The following is a 23,977-nucleotide window of genomic DNA, read 5'->3' on the forward strand; positions in this document are numbered from 1 at the left end:
AATTAACAGGGTATAATTGATTTTGGAGTAAATATTGTATAAAGGAGTCCAAGTCGTAGGACCAAAAAGATAGGAGTCGGAGTCATAAGCACCAAAAAGAGAGGAGTCGGAGTAGGAGTCAAAAGGTTTTGGTACCGATTCCACAGCCCTGGTTGTGACCACACATTCTTTATCAATATATGATTGCTACTGTTCACAGTCAAGTTAATATTAACAGCACTGTGTATCATTTAGACAATGGCCAAAAAAATTATTAACAAAGATAGTAAGAAGATGATGACTACCATAAAGGTGAATAAAGAAATTATCAAGAACTATGATCAAGGTGCGCAAATGGCAGAGGGGAAATTAATTATACATGCATACACATCTACAATTTATACAATTGTGAAGAAAAAAAAATCAAAGCAATTGATGCTGCAAAAAAAGATGATGATATTGACAAAACCACAGTCATGTGTTCTTTATTATAATGAAAACTTGCTTCCCACCCAGATCAATTAGAAGTAGTTACCTTGAGATATGATTACAGAGAACAGTTGTGAAGAAACAAAAGTATTGTACGCTTCTCTTATTAAAAAGTAGCCAGTTACATCACCAGACAATAGAAAAGAAACATTCAAAGCCATGTTTGTTAGAGATGAACTGGCGTCCACATTGTTGTGCGACATGGTGAGGCTACAACAACATGTCAAGGCAGAATATGCATTCATTGTAGAGTTTAAAAGGTTCATGGATTATGATTGTTTCATGCCACAGCATGTGTTCAATTGTAATGAGACTGGTCTGTTCTAGAAAAAATTTACCAGAAGGACCTTCCTTTTTGGAGAAGATTGGGCAATCTCCAATCACCAGCCCATGAAAGACTGTCTTACCCTGCTTTTCTTTACTAATGTCAGCGGGGATTGCGTAACCTAACCTCTCCAGGTATACCACTAAGAAAATCCATGAGCCATTAAAAATTACATGGTGTAGAAGAAGCAACTGAGTGTTATATGGAGGTCAAACAACAAGGCTTGGGTAACTTGCATTTTGTTTGTGGAATTTGATCAATGAGGTTTTGGTGCTGGGGTAAAAAAATTACCTGAAGAAGAACCGCTCACTCCAAATCTTGCTGTTTATGCACAATGCTCCTGCCCATCCTCAACCAATGTAAAGGACCTAATGGAAGAGTTCAAATTCATCAGGATAAAGTTACTGCCATCCAACACTAATCCAATACTTCAATCAATAGATCAGCAGGTGATCCCAAACTTTTAAGAAGCTTCACAGTAAACAAAGGCAATGTTTCGAGGTCACCAAAAGAACCAAGCTCAAACTCAGTTATGGAAAGAACATTTCCACATCGTCAGCTGCCTCAAAATGACTGATAATGCCTGGGAAAATAGAACCCTCAATTCTACATAGAGGAAAATGTGGCCTGAATGCATTCCTGAATGCAATTTTGAGGAAGGTAGCTAATAAAAATATGTTCCTGGGCAAGACAATGGAATTGGAGATAAACAGGGACAACATCAACTTCTACACAAGCATGGCGAGCAACAGAAGACTGAAAAGTTAGTCCAGTTGCTTAAGGAGCAGCAATAAGAGGTTGTGGAGGATATTTCATATGAGGAGGAGGAGGAGGGACAGAGATACAAACCTCTCATTTCAAGTGAAATTAGGGAGATGTTAGGAATGTGGGAAACACTGCAATATTTTGTAGAAACACATAACCCAGATATGGCTTACAGGGCGAGCAGAGATCTATTTACCAACAATGCGATATTGGAATTCCAACAATTTTAACGGAGACAAAAACAGGTGTCTCTAGCTAGGTTCCTTGTGAAAAGTTGAACTGAGTGTAAAATAAGACAATAGTGTCCAAAAATATGTAAATTAAGTGATTTAGATGCAGTAGTGATAGTGAATGCTGTTCGAGAGAGAACTCAAATATTTTACCAATAGTTCTCATAGAGGGAAATTCTTCCATCCAAACACTAACCTCTTCTTCCTCCTCTTAAATTCTTTGTCCAAACATTAACCCCTTCTTCCTCTTCTCAAATTCTCTGTCCAAGCACTAATTTACCAATATATCTATTTCCTATTTTGAATAAGTCATTTGTGTTTATTTCTGATGTTATGGGTTATAATGTTCCATAAATAACATAAGAAATCTATAAAAATTAACGTGTATTTATGGATGTGTGGAACATAAGTGCATGTCCTTTATTTTTCACGGGAAAAACGGTTTTGGTTGATGTGCATTTAGTGTCGGGATCTCACTCATGGAATGGATTAAACTCTTAATCCAAAGTACCACTGTACAGTGTGTACTGTTGGTGAATAGGGAACATATAAGTCACTATACGTATAGGGAAAAATCTGAACTATTTTAAAATTTGTCTTATGATGGGTCGGTTGGAACGAATTAACGAAAAGTGGTAGGCTATTACAGTAATGTATCACATTGTAAAATGATATTTTCATAATAAAATAAATTTTTGAACATACTTACCCGGTAGTTATATATATAGCTTACGTCCCTGACGTCACGGCAGAAATTTCAAAACTCGCGCCAATCGCCAATTGGGTAGCCAGGTGGACCACCTGCGCACCCCTAGCGAGGTAACTGGAACCATTCCATGATTCCTCAGATCTTCCATGCCCATAGTCTCTAGAGGGGAGGAGGGTGAGAATTAAATTGTACAGTATATAACTACCGGGTAAGTATGTTCAAAAATTTATTTTATTATGAAAATATCATTTTTAAATATCTGACTTAGCCGGTAGTTATATATATAGCTGATTGACACCTTTGGTGGAGGGTCAGAGACAGCCAATATTATTGGAATTTTACTTAGGAGTTAAAAAAAACAAGCTTAAGGGTTCATACCTCACACGGAAGCCGACTTCAATGATTCTCTGCCTCATTATGTCCGCTTTCCTTATGAGATCCAGCAATCCTCCCAGGGAGCTGAAAACCTCTAGGAGCTGTCAAACTGGTGTACATACCTCTATGTGACAGGAACTCCTCCAATACCCAGTTCCTGGCGCTCTCAAGGAACAAATTGACCACCTGACTAAAATCAATGATTGCGGAAGACTGTCGCAATCTCCACAAAACAACCATACAAATTAAATGTTCCAAGAAAAGAAAAAGGTATTAGGATTATGGGAATGTAGTGGTGGATCCTTAACCAACTACTGCACTCGCTGCTACGAATGGTCCCAGAGTGTAGCAGTCCTCATAAAGAGTCTGGACACATTTCAATTAGTGTGAAGCGAACACAGATTTACTCCTCCAAAAGGTTATGTCCATAATGCTCTGCAACGATCTATTCTGCTTGAAGGCCACTGAAGTTGCTACAGCTCTAACTTCATGTGTTTTGACCTTCAAAAGCTTTAGGTCTGTCTTACTGCAATGTGCATGAGCCTCTCTTATTAAAAGTCTGATGAAGAATGAAAGGGCATTCTTTGACATCTGTAACGAAGGCTTCTTGACCGAGCACCAAAGAGCTTCCGACTTGCCTCGCAACTCTTTCGTTCTGTCCAGGTAGAACTTCAGGGCTCTTACTGGGCACAGGACTCTCCAACTCCTCGCCAACCACATCCGAAAGATTCGGAATCTCAAAAGCCTTGGGCTAAGGTTGAGAAGGGCATTCATTCTTGGCGAGGAAGCCTAACTGCAATGAGCAGATAGCTTTGTCATCTTGAAAGCCAACGTTTTTACTAAACACATGGATTTCACTGACTCTTTTAGCTGTTGCTAGACAAACCAAAAATAGAGTCTTCATCGTGAGGTCCTTAAAGGAAGTTGAATGCAAGGGCTCAAACCTGTCACTCATAAGGAACTTCAGGACTGTATCCAGATTCCAAGCTGGTGAATCCTGGTGCCGTTGCTTTGAAGTTTCAAACGATTTGAGAAGTTCCTGTAGATCTCTATCATTCGAAAGGTCCAAGTTTCTGTGTCTGAATACAGTCGTTAACATACTCCTATATCCCTTAATGGTAGGGGCTGAAAAATTGCGCTTCCTTCGAAGGTATAACAGGAAGTCAGCAATCTGAGCTATAGAGGTACTGAATGAGGAAAGAGTTGACTCTGCACCATTATGTAAAAACCTCCCACTTGGATTGATAAACCCTGATGGTCGAAGTCCTTCTTGCTCTTGCAATAGCCCTAGCTGCCTCCTACGAAAAACCTCTAGCTCTTGTGAGTTTTTCAATAGTCTGAAGGCAGTTAGATGAAGATTTTGGAGACTTTGATGGTACCTTTCCAAGTGGGGTTGTCTGAGTAAATCTACTCTTAATGGAAGGCTTCTTGGAGTGTCCACCATCCATTCCAGTACCTCTGTGAACCATTCCCTTGAGGGCCAAAAGGAGGCCACTAGAGTCATTCTGGTCCCTTCGTGTGACACAAACTTTTGTATTACTTTGTAAAGGACTTTGAACGGTGGAAAAGCGTACACATCCAGATTGGACCAGTCCAACAGGAAAGCATCTATGTGGACTGGTTCGAGATCTGGCACTGGGGAGTAATAAGTCTCTAGCCTCTTTTTCTTCAAGGTCGCGAATAGATCTATGCAAGGACGACCCCAAAGTCGCCGAAGGTTCTTGCAGACTTCTTGATGGAGTGTCCATTCTGCGGACAGAACTTGACCTCTCCTGCTGAGACTGCCTGCCATCACATTTTTCTCCCCCTGAAAAAACCTTGTTACAAGGATTACATTCCTTTCCTTTGCCCAGTTGAGAAGATTCCTCGCAGTCTCGTAAAGGGACATCGAGTGGGTTACGCCTTGCTTGGCAATGTATGCCAATGCTGTGGTGTTGTCGGCATTGACCTGCACCACTTTGTTCAAAATTGACCCTTCGAAGCTTCTGAGGGCCAACAGGACTGCTAACAGTTCCTTTTGGTTGATGTGGAAGCTCTTCTGATCCTCTGTCCACAACCCCAAAACTTCCAACTTGCCCAGTGTTGCTCCCCACCCCGAGTCCGAGGCGTCAGAACACAACACAAGGTCTGGGTTCTTCTGTTCTAAGGGGAGACCTTCTTGAAAATTGTCCGGATCGTTCCAACCACTGAAGGTAACTTCTTATGGATTCTGTAACGGGAATGCACATCGTCTCTAAATCTTTCTCCTTGTTCCAATGAAAATTGAGGTAGAATTGGAGAGGACGAAGATTCAGCCTTCCTAGGGAAAAGAACTGTTCCAACGAGGAGAGGGTTCCCAACAGACTCATCCACTTCCTTGCAGAACACTTCTGCTTCTTTAGAAAAGATTGCAGTTTCAAGATGGCTTGCTCCGTCCTTAAGGGAGACGGAAAAGCCCGAAAAACTCGACTCTGAATCAACATCCCCAAATAAAGTATCTCTTGTGATGGTGTCATTAGAGATTTGTCCCTGTTGACAAGAAGACCCAATCCTTCTGTTAGTCTCAAAGTTATCTGAAGATCCTTCAGGCAGCGATTGTAGGTATGAGCTCTGAGAAGCCAATCGTCTAGATACAGGTAGGCTCTGATACCTCTGGAGTGCAAAATTCTTACTACATTGAGCATTAGTTTCGTAAAAATTTGAGGGGCAGTGCTGAGACCGAAACACAGGGCTCGAAACTGAAACACTTCCTCCTTGAAAACAAACCTCAGATAATGCTTGAAGCTCGGATGAATGGGGATGTGAAAGTAAGCGTCCTGGAGGTCTAATGAGACCATCCAGTCGCCCTTTCTTACTGCTGCAAGGACTGACTTTGATGTCTCCATAGAGAACTTCGTCTTCTGGACAAACATGTTGAGTGCACTTATGGCCAGGACTGGACGCCATCCCCCCCGAGTTCTTGGGAACCAGGAACAATCGGTTGCAGAATACTGGTGACCGTAAGTCCCGCACCCTCTGTATGGCCCCCTTCTCCAACAAGAGAGACACTAGGAGTTGTAAAGCTTGCCTCTTTGACTCCTCTCTGTATCTGGGAGAGAGATCTATTGGAGCTAAAGCTAAAGGAGGTTTCCCTATAAAAGGGATTTTGTAACCCTCCTTCAGAAGTTGTACTGGCCAAAGGTCTGCTCCTCTCCTCTCCCAAGCTCGCCAGAAGTTGTGTAATCTGGCTCCTACTGCCTGAAGGCGAAAGCAGTCAGACTCTGCTTCGCCCTGTTCTGAATCCTCTCCTCTTTGCTCTCCTTCCATCAGGCCTGGAGCGACCCCTGCTGGAAGTCTTCCCTTGAAAGGGCTGAGAAATTTTAGGGAATGGCGTTTCTTCCTTTGGTTTGCGGCTAGAGAAGGAGGATGGTAAAACCTTTCTTGCCGTTTTTTAAACCAAATCTTGAATGGCCTTCTGGGTTAATGCAGCTGAAATCTCTATAATCAATTCCTGTGGAAACAGAGAGGAAGACAGAGGTGCATATAGCAGTTCCGATATCTGAAATGGAGTAACCCCAAGAGACAGAAATGAACACATCTGAGCTCTTTTCTTAAGAATCCCTGCTGAGAAAAGCACTGCCAACTCATCAGAACCATCTCGTAACGCCTTATCCATACAGGACATGATGTGGATTAGACTAGTAGTGTCACCATCTTTAAGGGCAGAAACTTTCTTCCCCAACACTCCCAGAGTCCAGTCGAGGAAATTAAATACCTCGAAGGCTCTAAAGATGCCTTTGAGAAGATGATCCAATTCAGAAGTAGACCAGAGAATCTTGGTCTTCCTCATGGCCGACAGACGGGGAGCGTCTACTAGGCTTGAGAAATCTCCTTGGGCAGAGGCAGGAACTCCCAAGCCAAGAACTTCTCCCGTCTCGTACTAGATACTAGATCTCGATGCCAGTCTAGTCGCAGGAAAAGCGAAACCTGCCTTTCCTTGGTCCTTCTTAGACTACATCCAGTCTCCCATCATCCTTAGAGCTCTCTTCGATGACCGTGACAGAACCATCTTGGTAAAGAGAGACTTCTTCGATGCCTTCCCAAGTGTGAATTCTGAGGGTGGCGAAGGTGGAGCAACGGGCACAAAAGAATCTGGAAACTCGTCATTACAAACTTTCATGAGTTTCTTAAGATCTACTGAAAAGACTTAAAATCTTCTCCTTCTGATAACTCCTCAAACAATTCAACAGGGGAAAGGTGATCATCGATGTCTTCCTCTGACAAGGCCCTAACGGAAGTAGCGACATTGTGCTTATCAGGATACGTGTCATTAAGGTCCTGACTTCTGATATCAAGAGACCCCAGATCATCGCGTCTGTCGTCTTGTTGATCTAACGCTTGGTAAAACGCTCGCGATTCGCGATCAAAGCGATCGGAACTAAAGCGTTCTTGATCTCAACATCCAATTATACTAGGGTCAACACGAAGTCCGAGGCTCTCAAGTTCAATGTCATGCCTCACTTCTTGACTCCCGACATGACGTAAAGTAGATCTACGCTCGATATCACGCTCTGTAAGACGCTCGACGTCGCGTCCTGCTTGACGCTCGACGCCGCGTACCACTTGACGCTCGACGTCACGTCTGACTGCTTGCCGCTCGACGTCACGTCTGACTGCTTGCCACTCGACGCCATCACATCTCGCTGGAAGTTCGAGGTCACGTCTTGCTGGACGCTCGACGTCACGTCTACCAGGACGCTCAACGTCCCGTTTTGAGGGACGCTCGAGATCGCGTCCTTCAACGTCACGCTTAGTAGGATGCTCGGCGCCTCGCTCTGTAGGACGCTCGGCGCCTCGCTCTGTAGGACGCTCGGCGCCTCGGTCTGTAGGACGCTCAACGTCACGTCTGGCAGGATGCTCAACATCACGTTTTGCTGGACGCTCGAGATCACGTTCTGCAGGAAGTTCAACGTCACGACGCTCGGCGCTCCGCTCTGTTGAACGCTCGACGTCACGTCTGGCCGCTTGACGCTCAATGTCACATCGGGCCGTTCGGGGTCAAGATTATGTCCGCTTTCCTTATGAGGAACAGTCTCACGACATTTAACGGGAGAGATGTAAAGGCGTTCGTTACCAAGAACCTCTCGACTAAGAGCCTTACACCGCTTGGCGTCCAGAAAAGCTTCCTGACGTTCAGGATCCAGGCATGGTAGTCTCTTATTGTCCGTAGATTGATACGTTTGCATGAATGAAGAGAGTCTCTGTTGCATCTCATGTAGCATATTAAGATTTGGGTCAACTCGCTGTGATACAGGAGTCGTCACGTCTATCACGAGTTCGTTGTCCACGCCGCTCAAAGAACGTTCAGAGCATCCAGAGGGCGATAACCAGTCTGACCGCGGAGGAGGAGCATGAACCGAGGTCATGCCCAGTTCAGACAACTGACCAGCAACTGTAAGAGCTGGACGTTTCTTGACAGAAACCGACGTCCTTGAAGGACGTTTGGCAGGAGAGCTCTGTTCAGAAGAAGGAAAACGCTCCGGACTGCTCCAATGGCTACATCCAGGAGCTTGGGGCGTCATAGTAGGACGCTGGTCGACTTTGTCCATTTTCCTCTTAAGAGGTTTGGAAGCTTGACGCCAGCCTCTTTAAGGAACCGCGACATCCAAGGATGATGAAACCACTGAAACCTCACCTTTCCTATGGTGAGGGCGAGCATCCTGGGAAACGTCAACAGACACGCTCGAGGGGACATCTGCTCGGGAGCTAAAGCCTATTGTTTCCTTTCGTCGTTCGACATTCCTTCTCCCAGGGGTTGGGGAGCTTGGAAGAGGTCTAAGACTAAGAGAACGACAGGCCCGAGTAGGCGCACCCTCCACTGCGCTAAATATATTCATTGCACTTTTAGCACTGTCTCATTTTAACTGTTTCACATCGGACATCAATTGCATTCTATCCGCAGCGAGCGATTCAACCCTCGCGCCCAGGGCTTGAATAGCCACCATCATATCCTTTAGCATAGGCTCCTTAGCAGTAACAGTAGTGGGATCTGAAACCACCACTACAGGGGAAGGATTAGGTTCGGTGACACGGGAAGAGGAAAAGTCTCTGGAAGAACGAGAAGAACTTCGTCTCAGCCTATCTCTCTCTAGTTTACGAGTATAGCGGTCAAACTCTAGCCACTCATTCTCAGATAAAAGAATGCATTCGTCACAATGATCACCCAACTCACATACTTTCCCTCTGCATTTAACGCAGATCGAGTGGGGATCAATGGAGGCCTTAGCTAATCGGGTCTTACACCCACTCACACACAATCTAAAAGTTAAAGGAGGGGTGGCCATTTTGAATATTATAAGATAGATCAACAAGCAAGGGTCAAAATATCAAAATCCAAAAGTAATTCAAGAGTATCCAAAAGAAAATCCAAACAAGCGAAAGTCAAAACCAAATTATTGTACATCACCAAAGTAAACTGCAATAAATCAGGTAAATAGCGAGTAGAAATATCCAATGATGTCGCCGGTTGCAGCGGCAGGGAAGAACCAAGGAATCATGGAATGGTTCCAGATTGGCGCGAGTTTTGAAATTTCTGACGTGACGTCAGGGACGTAAGCTATATATATAACTACCGGCTAAGTCAGATGTTTAAAAACATTAAATAAAACATATTTATAATGAAAATGTGTTATGTACCGTAGGTGATACAAATAATCCTGTAACTTTATGGAAAGCGAAACTTGAGAGGCACGAGGGAGTGGTCTAGTTTGCCCAGATGATTTCATACATGGCACTCTGTTGGCAAATAGAGGAGACATGACTAATTACACCACACTATTTAGTAGCCTGAGTGATAATTGGGTGTGCGACTGCAGAATCCTTTGCAGCAAGTAGAAGACATGACCAATAGGACCATGCTATTTAGTATCCTGGGTGATAATTGGGTGTATGACAGCTGGATCACTCAAGTAAATTGCATCATTCATTACACTACATTGTCTTGTTCTCTTTTACACACATGCGCATATCACCCTGCACCTTTATCTGTGTTGTGTGATTTTCCTATGCATTTCTTTACATAATTGTGAAATGCTTTCAAGCCCTAGAATGCCAGCAAACCACATTGCACCTTTTAAGGCTTTTGGCTGTGAACCTAATCACCAGAGGAAGATTTTTACTATAAAGATGAAATTCCTTACCAATGAATCTACCATTAACTACATGATAATGGAAGAATAGAATAGAAAACTGCAAATACCACTTTTAAGAAGACAGTGAAAAGGGTTGTAACATTCACAATAAGGTTATTGTAAGGATGGAGTGTGCATTAACCCTATGGATAGTTATTATAGAAAGAACATCGCATTGGATACCAACACCATACGACAGATGGCCAGAAAGCTCTTAAGCAAGTTTATGAATGGTGGTGACAAAGACCCAGAACCAGGACCATCTACGACATCTTCCACCAGACTAACCAAATCTAATTCTAGCAGTGTTTGATTTGATAAATTTCAAAAGAGATTCGCCCTTAAGTGTGTGTCCTTGCAAGAGCTGTCTATGCTGATGAGTACAGAACATGAATGACATGTTCCAGACCATTGAGGAAGGGGGTTATTCATGTGAAACTGTTAAATATGAATGAACTTCTGAAAATGGAGGCCTTAAAAGGCTTTCATCAACAAGAAGGCCAGAGCCCATGGATTTAAGCCATACAAAGATAGTATAACCCTTATTTGGGAATACTGTGGGCTTTACGATAAAGCCAACACTTAAGTCCAAAAACACAAGAACCCTTAAAACAAAAATAAGACCGTGATGCCAGTGCACTGAATGTACAACCTGAAGGCATGGATAATGAAAGAACCAACATTAGTTTCACCAGTGCTTCATCCTAAAGTCAAGCTTTATTTTACCTAAATAGGCCTTGATCTTAAAAGTGCTTCTCCTAATGAACAATGCTAGAGGCCATGAGATCGACCGGTCATATGAGGGCGTACACAGGTTGAATACTTAACAATGGACACGATATCGTTGATTCAGCTCGTGGATCAAGGCATTATTCGTGCTTTAAGCACCTCTATAATGGAGCTCCCTGCAACACCTGGTCGAGGCTATGGACTCTGATGATAGCTCCTCATTGAAGTACTGGCATGGGTACACCATTTCAATGTTTCTCCAAAATATTCAGTAGAACGAAACACTAAATGCTTGTTGAAATTAGGGCCAAGAGTGCTCAACGACAGTAAAGGATTCTCTTCTGACGAAGTCTACCACTCAGTAGTATACAAGGCAGCGAGGCTGGCGTAATTGCTAAGAGGAGATGGCTTCAGCAATAAGACTATCACATCGTAAATGACCTGATCGCATATTCAAAAAATACAACCTGGCATTGGACCACCAAAGATGGCCGAGCCCAAGGATTTTCGAATGTCTCGAAGACTTTTCAGTCCATCCGCAGAGACTCCATTTGCTCTTTGGTAAAACAATTTAGTTTAAGCATTTAGAGAGTTCTTATGATCTTGTCTAACTTATTCCTAAACTCATTTACAGTGTTATTGTTTACTAAATCTGCTGGAAGTCTATTCCATGTATTTGCAATTTTGTATGTATAAAAAAATTGCCACATTGATTGGTGTTGTACTTTTTCAATTCCAGTTTGTCTTTGTTTCCTCTGGAATGATTTATGCTAAGCGTGAATAAACTGTTGAAATCTACACTTGTTATTCTTTCAAGAATTTTGAATGCCTCTATTAACAATCCCCTTAGTCGTCAAGTTTGCAGATCAAAAACTGTAAGTTTAAACGTTCCATTCTCCGTCTATATCCAAATTGCCTTAGTGTTGGAACTTGTTAGGTGACCCTAACTTGTACTGCTTCCACTCTATATCCTTCTGAATACTTGGAGTCCAGAACTGGACTCCGTATTCTAGATGGGGTATTACTATGGATGTGTACAGCTGTAGTTCAGTGTCTGTTTCTGTATTAAAATTGTCTCTTTTATGTACCCTATTAGTTTCTGTGCTTTCTTTTTAGTTCTTATGCTCTGTTTGATGAACTTCAAATCCTTCCTGATGCTATTACTAAGATCTTCCTTCAGGTCCATACTTTCTATTTCATTGCACATCAGTGAGTAATCTGACTGAGGGTTACTATAACCTATGTGCATGACTTTACATTTCCCACAGTTGTAAGGCATTTGCCATTTTCTGGACAATACACCTAGCTTAATTAGATCATCTCTTAAGGCTTCTAAGTCTTCTAAGTTCACAGCATTTATGACTAATTTAGTATCATCGGCAAATTTAGCTATTCTACAACTTAATCCTAAATCTATGTCGTTAATGTAGATCAGAAATAACAATGGTCCAATGATGGGTCCTTGAGGTACTCCTCTTGCAACAGTTGCCCACTCTGAAGCTTCTCCATTGATTACAACTCTCTGTTTTCTGTTTGTTAGCCAATCTTCAATCCATTCAGCTGGCTTGTCAATGTTTTTTTATGAGGAACTTTGTCAAAACCCTTTTGAAAGTCTAGGCATATGGTGTCTATTACCTTGCTTTTGTCATAAATGCTAAACATGTCGAAAAAATTCAAGACTTGTCACACATGATCTTTTTATCTAAAACCATGTTGGCTGTATATCAAAAGATTGTTTTTTTTTTTCCATGTTCTACTATTGAATCTACCGAAGTTAGACATACTGGTCTGTAGTTGCCAGTTTCTTCTTTTGGTCACTTCTTGTAGATTGGAGGCACATTTCCAAAATTCCATCCTTGCGGTGCCTTTCTGTCGTTTGCTGTCTTTCAGAACATTTCGTAAAAGTGTGGAGTTATCTCTTCTAGTTCTAAAATCTCTCTTGGATGAATATCATCTGGACCTGGTGCCTTAGATTTACTGAGTCCCTTTATTTTCTTTTTGACATCATCCATTGTAAAAAGGATTCTGTTTAATAGTTACGCCCTCCATATTTGATAGCTGGTTCGGGGAGAATCGTGGATTCTTCCCTAGTGAATACAGCTGTGAAATATCCATTCATCAGTTCAGCTCTTTCCAAATGACTTGTTATTAGATTACCCTCTGAGTCTCTTAATGGACTTATGTTGTTTTTGATTGGTTTTCTACAGTTTACCTATGCAAAAAATTCTTTTGGGTTTTCTTTACTAGCTAGGCCACTCTTTTCTCTTCATTGATCTTGGCCTTTCTAACTAGTTTATCTACTTTTCGACTTAACTTCTTGTGCTCGGAAATTTCATGAATTGAAGGCTGACGACCCATTGATTTATGTTTCCTGTCTTTACTACTTATTGCATGGGCTATTTCTCTGTTGAACCACTTAGGTTCTGGAGTTCCATTTGGACATTTTTTCTTTATATAAATTATTTCTACAAAGGAGTCCAATTGTGTATCTATGTTCCCTGTTTCGTCGCATTCTAAATTCTTTGTGTATTCTTTCAGTTTTATCCAGTTACTAAATTTGTAGTCTAACTTTTTTATAATTTCCCTTTCTTTTAGCTGAGGAGTATTTACGTGAAACCTAACTAATTTGTGGTCACTTATGCCAATATTTTTGCCTACTGAAACACTCGATAGTAAATTTTCTTCTGTTGTTAGCACAATATCTAGTATGTTGTTTCCCATGGTTTGTTTATCAACCCACAGATGGAGGAATTCATTGTTGACAAATTCTAGTAGCGTATTTGATGTAGAATTCATAGTGTTGCAGTTTACTGCTGCATTGAAGTCTTCCATTAGGGCAGCTAACTTATTGTTAACTTCTTGTCAAGTTGTCTATGCAGCTCTTCACCCTGTTCTTGTGTTTGATGTGGTGGTCTGCTTATTACTAGTATGGACATGTCTTTTCCTATGGTGTTAATATTTGCACTGGTCACTTCACATTTGGTTTCTAATTTAATTTCTATGTAGTTTAAGTGATTTTTAACATAGAGCATTACTCCTCCATGTTTTTTGGTAGGCCGATCCTTGTTGAAAAGCTTGAAATCTGGGATTTCCTATTCTACAATAAAATCCTTCGTTTTTTTCTTGAATCCAGGTCTCGGTAATGCCTATGACATCCAGTTCCTCACCAGCTATCATTGCCCTGAAGTTTTCCATTTTGTTTCTAACTAACTTAATTGTGCAACTTTGATGAAATTTTCTATCTTTTATCTCTTCCTCTGTGGCTTTGCTAAAGAGGGAGAAAAGGAGACTGGATTGGTGTTTATTGAAAAGAGAAAATTGAAAAATTTCTAAAAACTTCACAGGTAAATGTTGATTAAACCTTACCTTTTAGAGTAATAGTAATATGAACATCACAAGGGTTCATAGAAATAAGTACAAAAACAAGCAAGAAATCAAACAAAGGTTGGCAGGGTAGAAAACCACCACACTGTGGAGATGCTGTGATCAGTCATATGGTGTATAACAATAAAAAGTAATGTAAAGCATCATATAAAAATCTGGGTATGAGTAGATGGGATGTTTTTATTCCTGGTACAACAGGTAAGTGTAACTGATAATTCCAACATGGAAATATTTGAACTTATAACTAATGAAGTTATAGTAAACAATTAATATAGGACAAAACTTACTTTAAATTCATATTGAGTAGCTGGTTTGAGACCTGTAAACATGTGATCAGATGCAGGAGCTTCTTTTATGGCCTGTTGAGAGTCACCAGTGGCTGGATCAGTTAGAGAAAGCATGTAATACCCTACATACTCCTCAGCACCTTCACTGGGCTCAGTCCATCCTACTGTGAATGAGTCAAGTGTAGACCCCCGTGGTGATGCCTTTGGAATAAATTTTGGCTCTGAAATTAAATAAATTATCAATAGAAATGAGATACTCTGTTTGTCTCCAATATTGATAACAATATCATACAAAAATATACAAGAATGATATTAAAGGTTAGAGGGAATAGGGAATTTTCAACTTTCCAATTAAATAAGTACACCTGACTGCAAAAGAAGATGCAAATGAAATTTATAAAAGAACTAGAAAGATAAATGATACTACATATCATATTAAAATTCTTTAAAAAAATAACATGAATTCAAAATACCATATAAGGTTGAGTAAAATGTCATATAATAATTTTGTTCAAATAAGCACTGAAAAGTGGCACGCAATATTGCTTCATTAATGAATATGGATTACTGAAAGGGTTTTGGTAACCTACTGTACCACAATTACATAAAATCCAACAAGAAGCATTAAATATACAACCCATGCTAATCTGGCATGTTTTTATCAAGATATTCTTATAATCATACTCAGCATCAATTCCATCTCCTTAAGGTAGATCTGTGTTTGCTGAGTACGTTAATAGAGATCTAGCTAAAACTAGTGCATGGTGCAAATCTTGGGGTAAGATGTTGAATCCTAACAAAACTCAAAGTATGATTTAAGTAGACCAAGGATAGTAGCTCTTCTACATCCAGACCTCAGCAATGGTAATGGTTTTTTTTTTTTTTAACTCTGTATGGCTCTTGAGATGTTAGGTATGATTCTCGACTTCAAATTTACTTTTGAGAAACATTACCTATGTGTCTTCTTCAACTGCACAAAACATAGGCTTATTGAATAAGTCTTTTAAGATTTTTGGTGATCAATCTATTCTGAAGAAGTGTTTTAATTTTTTTATTCTACCTTGTTTCGAGTATTGTTCTCCTGTGTGGTCTTCACCTGCTAATTACAGTAATCCCTCATATATCGCGGTTAATGGGGACCAGAACCGACCGCAATAGGTGAAATACCGTGAAGTAGGTTCCATCCCTATTTTTGGAATACGTACATTTTTTGTGTGTACATGAACATGTATATATAATAATAAGTGTATATTAACCCTATAAATGCATATGTTATCATTAGAACATTAAAGAATCATGTAAATAAATATTGATAATACAGTGGAACCTCTACATCCGAACGTATCTACATCCGAATTTTCCAACATCCGAAGTAAAATTCGAGCAAATTTTTTACTCTACACCCGAATTTTATTTCGACACACGAAGTAGCAATTTTCGTCGTACCGGTTGTATCCGAATTTTTCGACACGCGAAGTACAATTCGAACACGTTCCGACTCTACACCCGAATGTTTTTTTCGACACCCAAAGTAAACAATACTCGTACGCGTAGTCGGTGCTCATAGCGCCTGAAGTGTTTTTTATTTCTGCCGATAGAAGGCAGCACATCGACCTCGGAGGGACGCTCAATTAGCGCGGCTTGGGTCAGTCCTCTGTTCTCGTCGGCTTCTTGCGGTTGTGCTCTGTGCGTTCTAATATTAACTGTGATTTAATCGTGATTTTTTACGTGCATCCATTAACGATAATTTACGTAAATCATGGGTCCAAAAAGGCTTAGTTTTGGCAGTGGTAGTGGTAGTGGTGAGAAAAGGAAGAAGGAAATGCTTTCTATAGAAATTAAGCAGGAAATTATTGAAAAACATGAGCGTGGCATCCGCGTGAGTGAACTTGCTAAACAGTATGGCCGTAATATGTCGACGATCTCAACAATCCTTAAACAGAAGGAAGCTATTAAAGCAGTGAAACCTTCTAAGGGGATCACTATAATTTCCAAACGCCGTACCCCTATCATAGAAGAGATGGAACGACTTCTACTAGTGTGGATTAAGGATAGAGAGATCGTTGGCGACACCATCACCGAAACCGTTATCTGCGAGAAGGCGCACGCCATCTTTACGGACTTGAAGGAGGAGAGCTCTGGGGGTGATGCTGGGGAGAGTTCAACCGAGCCTTCCTCAGATGATTTCAAGGCATCTCATAGCTGGTTCGAGAAATTTAAGAAACGGTCCGGGATTCATTCAGTTGTTCGCCACGGAGAGGCTGCTAGTGCGGACACAAAGGCTGCAGCTGACTTTGTTAAGGCTACGTAGAGCAGCACGTGTTCAATTGTGATGAAACCGGGCTGTTTTGGAAGAAGATGCCGAGTCGAACCTACATCACTGCCGATGAGAAGAAATTGCCTGGGCATAAGCCAATGAAGGATCGGTTGACTCTTGCTCTATGTGCCAACGCTAGCGGGGACTTTAAAGTCAAGCCCTTGCTTGTTTACCATTCGGAGAACCCTAGGGCCTTTAAAGCACACAACGTCGATAAGGATCAGCTTCATGTTTTCTGGCGATCCAACTCGAAGGCCTGGGTCACTAGGCAATTCTTTGTGCAATGGGTAAACCAAGTTTTCGGTCCTTCTGTGAAGAAGTATCTTCATGAGCAGAAATTGCCTTTAAAGTGCCTGCTATGCCTTGACAATGCACCCGCTCACCCCCCCGGAGTTGAAGATGATATCTTCGATGAATTCAAGTTCATAAAGGTGCTGTATCTTCCACCAAATACCACCTCTATCCTCCAGCCCATGGACCAGCAAGTCATCTCTAATTTTAAGAAGCTGTACACCAAGCACTTATTCAAGCAGTGCTTTAATGTCACGCAAAGCACCAACTTAACTTTGCGTGAATTTTGGAGGGGCCACTTCAATATCGTGCACTGCTTAAAGATCATTGATCAGGCTTGGGTGGGATTAACTCGACGGACCCTCAATTCTGCATGGAAGAAGCTGTGGCCTGATGCAGTTTCTCCCCGAGATTTCGAGGGTTTTGACCCCGAACCTGATCCCGTGGTCGGTGCAGCGGAAGCCGTAGAGGAAATCGTCTCCCTTGGCAAGTCCATGGGTCTGGAGGTCAACGCAGATGACGTTACGGAACTCGTCGCCGAACATCACGACGAACTGACGACGGATGAGCTCAAGGAACTCCATGCTATGTCGGAGCACATGAGTGATGACGAGGAAGAGAGCGAGGAGGTAGAACATGTGTTAGGAAAATATCAAGACGTGGTCGACTTCATCGACAAATACCATCCAAAGAAATTGCAGGTTTGTCGTGTAGTTTCTCAATTCGATGATGTTTGCCTAACGCACTTTCGAAACATTCTGAAAAGCCGTACGAAGCAATTATCTATCGATGCTTTCTTTAAAAAAACTGCGAAGCGAACTCGCGATGAAGAGGATGTAAGTGAACCGAAGAAAACGGCAAAGAGTGAAGAGGAAGAAAGTGAAACACAGAAAACGGAAAAGAGTGAAGCAAAAGAAATTCAGTCAATTTTAAATGTAAGTGATAGTGATTAAAATTACGTAATCATCAAAAAGAAAAAAAGAAAATGTAAAAAAAAAATATAAAATATAAAAAAAAAAAAAAATAAGCTAAGTTATGTTAAAGTTCACTTAGTGTAAGTTAGAATAAGTTACGGTAGTGTTACGTTTATCGTAGTTAACCTCTCTACCTCCTCGCCGTCCGTCCGTCTCCTCTCTCCTCTCTGCGTAGCGAAGACGAACAACACCTGCGCTGGAGTTTCTAAGGTAAAGTGACGCTAAAAACCCGTTTCTTATTTATCATTTTTTGCTAATTCTTCTTATTTACATGTCTATTCTTCTTATTTACATGTCTATTATCTAATTTAGTGTTCATTATTCTCATGGGAAACTTATGTGTAGTGGTTTATTAAGAAGTTATCATAGGTTTTTGGGCTCAACCACAGATTAATCCTATTTCAATGTATTCTTATGGGAAAATTCGTTTCGACATCCGAACAATTTCTACATCCGAAGTTGGTTCTGGAACGGATTAAATTCGTATGTAGAGGTTCCACTGTATAAATTATATACTGTACATAAAATAAAGTACTGTACTGTATAAATACTGTAATATAAATATAGTATTTAATACATTACGTATACTGTATGTACATTTACATTTATACATAAATATATAAATAATATAGATAGAGTGTAATTGTACATGTACATACATATGTAGATATGAATAGTGTACGTATATATATACTGTAGATATGTTTTTAGAACTCTTTTATTCTTATAACCAGATACGTAACTCTCCTCTAACAATGACGATGATCTTGATAAATGACGATAAAACACCTGTGAAGTATGATGGAGGTGATGAAGATGATTTATTGCACAGGTTAATGAGAGCTTTACTGCTCCTAAGGTGACGCCTCATTGTCAATTGATAGAGGCGGTGGATGGTCAACGACAGCTTCCGATAGAGCTGGAAAAACTGCAGGAGGCGGCGTAGTGGCTCGGTAGGAAGCCGGAGAGGCAACAGGAGTAGCTGATGCTTCTGCAGAAGGTTTTCGGCGCACTAGGAACATCATGATGGGAAGTTGTTGACGTTTTTTCATCTGAGTACAATGCCATTACACCGTCAATACGGTTACTAAATTCAATGGCTCTGACCACATCGTCAATTTCCTGCGCTCTTTGTTGCAGAGCTCTTGCAGGTTGTCCAAGGTAAGGCCACATTCTTCAGCTTCGTTGTCGTCGCCGACATCGGCTGCCTCTTCTTCCTCCTCACTCACTGATCTTGTCATTTCGACAAGGTCATTGTCGGTTAGGGGCTCCGAGTGGCACTCGATCAGTGAGTTGACGTCATCCATCGTCATGTCAGAGAAACCTTCGTTAGTTACTAACCGTGCCAGCCTCACAACCTTATCTACGGTGGAGTGGTGAACTTCGTCTGGCGTAAATCCCTCATAGTCATGAACAAGGTCTGGCCACAATTTTCTCAAACTTGCATTCAATGTTTGCTCTTTCATCTCATTAAGAGCTTTCTGAATGTTGGCCAGGCACGTTGCAATGTAATATTCCCGCCAATATCTCTTGAGGCTGAAGTCCTCGTCGCCTTCGTCGATGGAGGAGATGAGGCCTTCCATTGTGGACCTCGTGTAGAGGGCCTTCAAGGTCAGAATGACCCCCTGATCCATTGGTTGTATGAGGGAAGTGGTGTTGGGGGGTAGGAACTCCACTTGGACACCGTCATAATGCAGATCCATTGCATGTCGTCCTGCACAGTCCATCAAGAGGAGGACCTTAGAGGGCAGCCCATTCTCCGCGAGGTACAGCTTCACCTGCGGGATAAAGCAGTTCACGAACCAGTCGAGTGTGAGGGCTTTGGTTATCCATGCATTTTTATTACTCATCCAGTAGACGGGCAGCTAGGCTTTGTTTTTGTTTTTCAAAGCCCGAGGATTCAATGACTTGTAAATTATGCCGGGCTTGAGCATGAAGCCAGCGGTATTCCCGCACATGAGGAAAGTGACGCGATCTTTGTGGGCCTTGAACTCTGGCTTCTTGACTTCGTCCTTGTAAAGGAACGTCCAGGACGGCATACTCTTCCAGAAGAGGCCAGTCTCATCCATATTGAACACCTGCTCCAGGAGATAGCCACCTTTATTAATTAATTTCTGGAACTCGTCCTCGATGTAACGAAGAGCTGCCTCTTGGTCTGCCGAGGTGGCCTCCCCATACAAAAGAACGCTGCGAAGGCCAAACCTCCTCTTGAATTTCTCGAACCAGCCCTTGCTGGCAACAAAACCACATTTTTCTCGTGGGGCAGGATCATCATCTTCGTCGTCATCATCACCTTCGTCGTCTTCGTTCGATTTTCCTTCAGGAACGAGGCTATCATACAGGGTTTTCGTTTTGGTTCGAATCATGTTGGTATCGAGACTAACCTTCTTTTCCCAACAGTCCGATATCCAAATTGACAATGCAATCTCCATTTGCACAATCGTCTTATTACGAGGAGTCATCGCTTTTAGTGTCCTTGGAGAACGTTATTGAGGCAGTTTTACGTATTTTCATTTCATCTTCTTTTATGTAGCGAACCGTCGATTCATTCACTCCGTAAATGCGGGCAACAGAAGCCTAGCTACTGCCTGCCTTAAGCATGTCCAATAATTTCACTTTTTTGTTCACCGTCATCTTTTCTCTCTTCTTCTTGGATTCACTAGAGGATGTAGTGGGTAGAGGACGTTTAGGAGCCATTTTCAAGGGCGTCACAAGCACTATTTTACAATAAAAAGCACAAGAAAAATGCTAAAAGTTCCACATGGCAAGACTAAGCAACACAAGCGAAGCGAGAAGGAACAATGAATGCGGTCTGCCTTCGCGGGGCTCACGGCAGGGAGAGATGCTAGGTAAAGCGTCTCGGCGACTCGCCCAATGAGCTTGCGAGATTCTGGAGCCGAGATGGCCAGCGAATCAGAGAGGTGGATTTTGAGTTGCGCGCCATCTCCGTATTGATACCTGATGTCCTACTGTACTCTCCCTCCCTTCTGCATGCGCCCGCATAACTTTCGCACCATTTTTTCTAATTTTTGATGAGTATTTTTGAAAATCCGCGATGCACTGAGGCAGCGAAACTTGAGCCGCAAAATGGCGAGAGACTATGTATGCCCCTTTTGGTAAAAGGGTCCTTATGTGTTGCAAGGTAAGCATCCGGAACTTGTTGTTCTCGATGAAGTTGTCGAGTGGAGACAAGTCTAGAATGACTCTGAGCTTGTCCGAGTCTTTCTTGGGAACACGAAACAGCCTTCCTTGGAATTTGATGGACTTCGCTTTTCTTATTACCTTCTTGTTCAAGAGTTTTGAGATATATTCTTCCAACAAGGGGGTGGAGTGTTGGAAGAATTCTGGAAAAGGGGGTGGATTTTTGTTCCATTTCCAACCAAGTCCATTCGTGATTAGGCTGTGGGCCCAGGGATCGAAGGTCCAACAATCCCGAAAGTGTAAATATCTGCCTCCTACCTGGAACTTCTCATTGTTTAGAGGTTCCTGAGGACTTGTTTCCGTGACCGCGTCCTCCTCTACCCCTTAGGGGATTTCCGGAGGATAATCTTTTTGGGCCTTTACTTTTGTAGGGCTGAAAGGTGGTCGTGTGCCTCTCAAAACCTGGGTTAAAGACAGGTGACTGAGCCAACAGATGCTGAGGAACCATCTGGAAGGTGGTTTGTGGCTGGGCTACCATTTGAGGCACTGTGGCCATGGTCACGGCCGGAGGTTGTACGTGGTCTCTTTGCCTTTCTGTTCTTAGGCTGGGGACCACTGTCTGAGGAACATTTCCTTTTTGAAGACATGCCCCACTTTTGGAGAAGGTTCCTATTCTCCGTGGCGGCTTTGGCAATGACTTCTTGGACCAAATCTTGTGGGAAAAGGTGTCTGCCCCAGATGCATGATGAGATCAGCTTTCTGGGTTCGTGTTTTACCATTGCTGCAGCAAACACATGCTCTCTACAGGTCCTCCTTGACCTGACAAAGGCATATAAGTCCTTCACAAATGTACCCATGTGGGACTTAGCTAAGACCATGTACATGTCTGGGACATTAGTTAGGCCTGCACACAATTCCAAGCAGTTCTGATGAGACAAGGAAGCGGCAAGTCTTTCTTTCGTCTCCTGTTCCCTTCTCAAAAGATGGTCTGGCAACTTTGGAAGGTTCTCATTAAACTGCTGGCCTGCTATCTCAGGATCCAACTTCGAGACGGAGAAGGTTAGATGTACCTCTTTCCACTTCTCCTCGCAGGTGGGCATGGCTAGAGATAATAGTTTTCATTCCTCTAGAACTGGGAAGGGTTTGCCCTCTTCGACTGCTTCCATGACAAAGTCAAGGGCTTTCACCGAAAAGGGGAAAGCTCTGGAGGAAGGAGCAATGAAGGTTGGTGCTTCTTGTTCAATGCCGAGACTTGAGTTGGTATATCCGGCTCTTTCAGGGTCTTGGTCAGGATGGCTTGAGCTTTGTCATGTTCGAAGACAATGACTTCCTTGGGTACCGACTCCTCGCAGGATGCAGGTTCATCTCGCAGTCTCACGTAGTAATTTGGGTACGCTGAAAAGTTGGGCCAGAATTGAAGATCTTCAAGGGGTTTGGCCCCCAATTTCTCGGAGATATAAAGCTTCCCATTCATCATGGGCATGTGCTCTATATACCTCCAGGGGTTGGTTTCGGAGCAGTGAGGGAGGTCAGATACTTTAAGGGGCTTAGCAGAGCCCCTGGAAGTGCCAGGGCCATTTCCCTTCTTGTACCTCTCTCTTCGTCTCTGAGATCTTGCTTTATCTCTTCTTGCTCCTTCTGGAACACTGCCAACAACTGCTGGATCGACTCTAGGAGCGCCTCGCTCCTGTCGACTTGTGTAGTCAGTCGGGGAGTTGGGGCTGAAGAGGTTGACGGCATAGGTTGATATGCCGTCACAGTGAACTGAAGGTCCACAGTCACCGTCGAAACGGATCCTTCTTCCTCCGTTGGTGGTTGAACCACTTCTTCAGGGCCTTCTTGCAATAGGTCCTGTTCGGTGTCAGTGGACACATGCGACATCCGTTCTTGATGGATGTCCATGCCTTCAAGTGCCTTATTGATATTGATGTCCACATCCATTTTCAGTTGAATGAAGGGAGGCTGGACCTGTTCCTGGGGCACTACCGCACTGGATTGCGCCTTAGGGAACAGAAGGCACCTAAGAGATTCATTAGGTAGGTAAGGTCCCGGAGAGTACTTCTGGAACCCTCTTACCCACCTACGAAGGGTTTCCCTTACTGTATCCCTTGCCTCCGTGGTGGAAGGGATATCTTCTCCAAAGCAGTGGGTCAGCAAGGTCGAGCATTTGGACCAACCCTTCGGGTCTCAGTATCTCAGGATCCAGATACGATGCCGCAGGGGGCATGAGACCTGAACATCGTATGTCCACAAAAGTCCTTACTCTTGTGGTTGCAGAACACAACTGCACACGTCACCATTGGCTCCTCCTGTAAAGAAAAAAGGTGAAATGAGTATACAGTTGTTTATATCATTGATATAAATGCATACTTTTAATAGTAATACTTACTATTATATTTAATAGCTTAGGATAGTAAGCTAGAAAGGAAATAGGAAAGACGCATATCTGTGTTTCCTCTCACAGGCAATCGCTGAGACCTCCGTCAATATTAATATTTAAATTCCCTATAAGGGAGAATACAAGGTGGAACAACTCCCGTCCGTAGAGCCGTAGTTAGTGAATATTTATACTAACTTCTCCACCTGTAGACTAGTAATACTGAACGGTGTTTATGTGTGTTCCGATGATCAAAGGATTCATCAGGATGTTGAGGGATTACTTCAACCTCAACATGTTATGCGGCCCCAACAATAGACTGTGATAGGATACACAGAGTATGTTAGAAATACTTGTACTACTGTATTTTTGTATACTGTAGTTTTACCAACTACTGTATTGTTGTATACTGTAGTTTTACCAACTACTGTATTGTTGTATACTGTAGTTTTACCAA

At 42.3% G+C, this 23,977-nt stretch overlaps 1 protein-coding gene across 1 annotated transcript in view; it reads right to left on the reverse strand.

The window, feature by feature from the left end:
* Window positions 1-23,977, reverse strand: part of Ptp69D (Protein tyrosine phosphatase 69D) — a 651,708-nt gene that overhangs the window by 528,092 nt on the left and 99,639 nt on the right. The window contains exon 3 of the mRNA XM_068380055.1: window positions 14,421-14,641. Coding sequence (XP_068236156.1) covers window positions 14,421-14,641 — 221 coding nt within the window. The remainder of the gene's footprint in view (window positions 1-14,420; window positions 14,642-23,977) is intronic.

This window comes from Palaemon carinicauda, chromosome 9, assembly GCF_036898095.1.
Source record: "Palaemon carinicauda isolate YSFRI2023 chromosome 9, ASM3689809v2, whole genome shotgun sequence".
NCBI classification, from domain to species: Eukaryota; Metazoa; Arthropoda; class Malacostraca; order Decapoda; family Palaemonidae; genus Palaemon; species Palaemon carinicauda.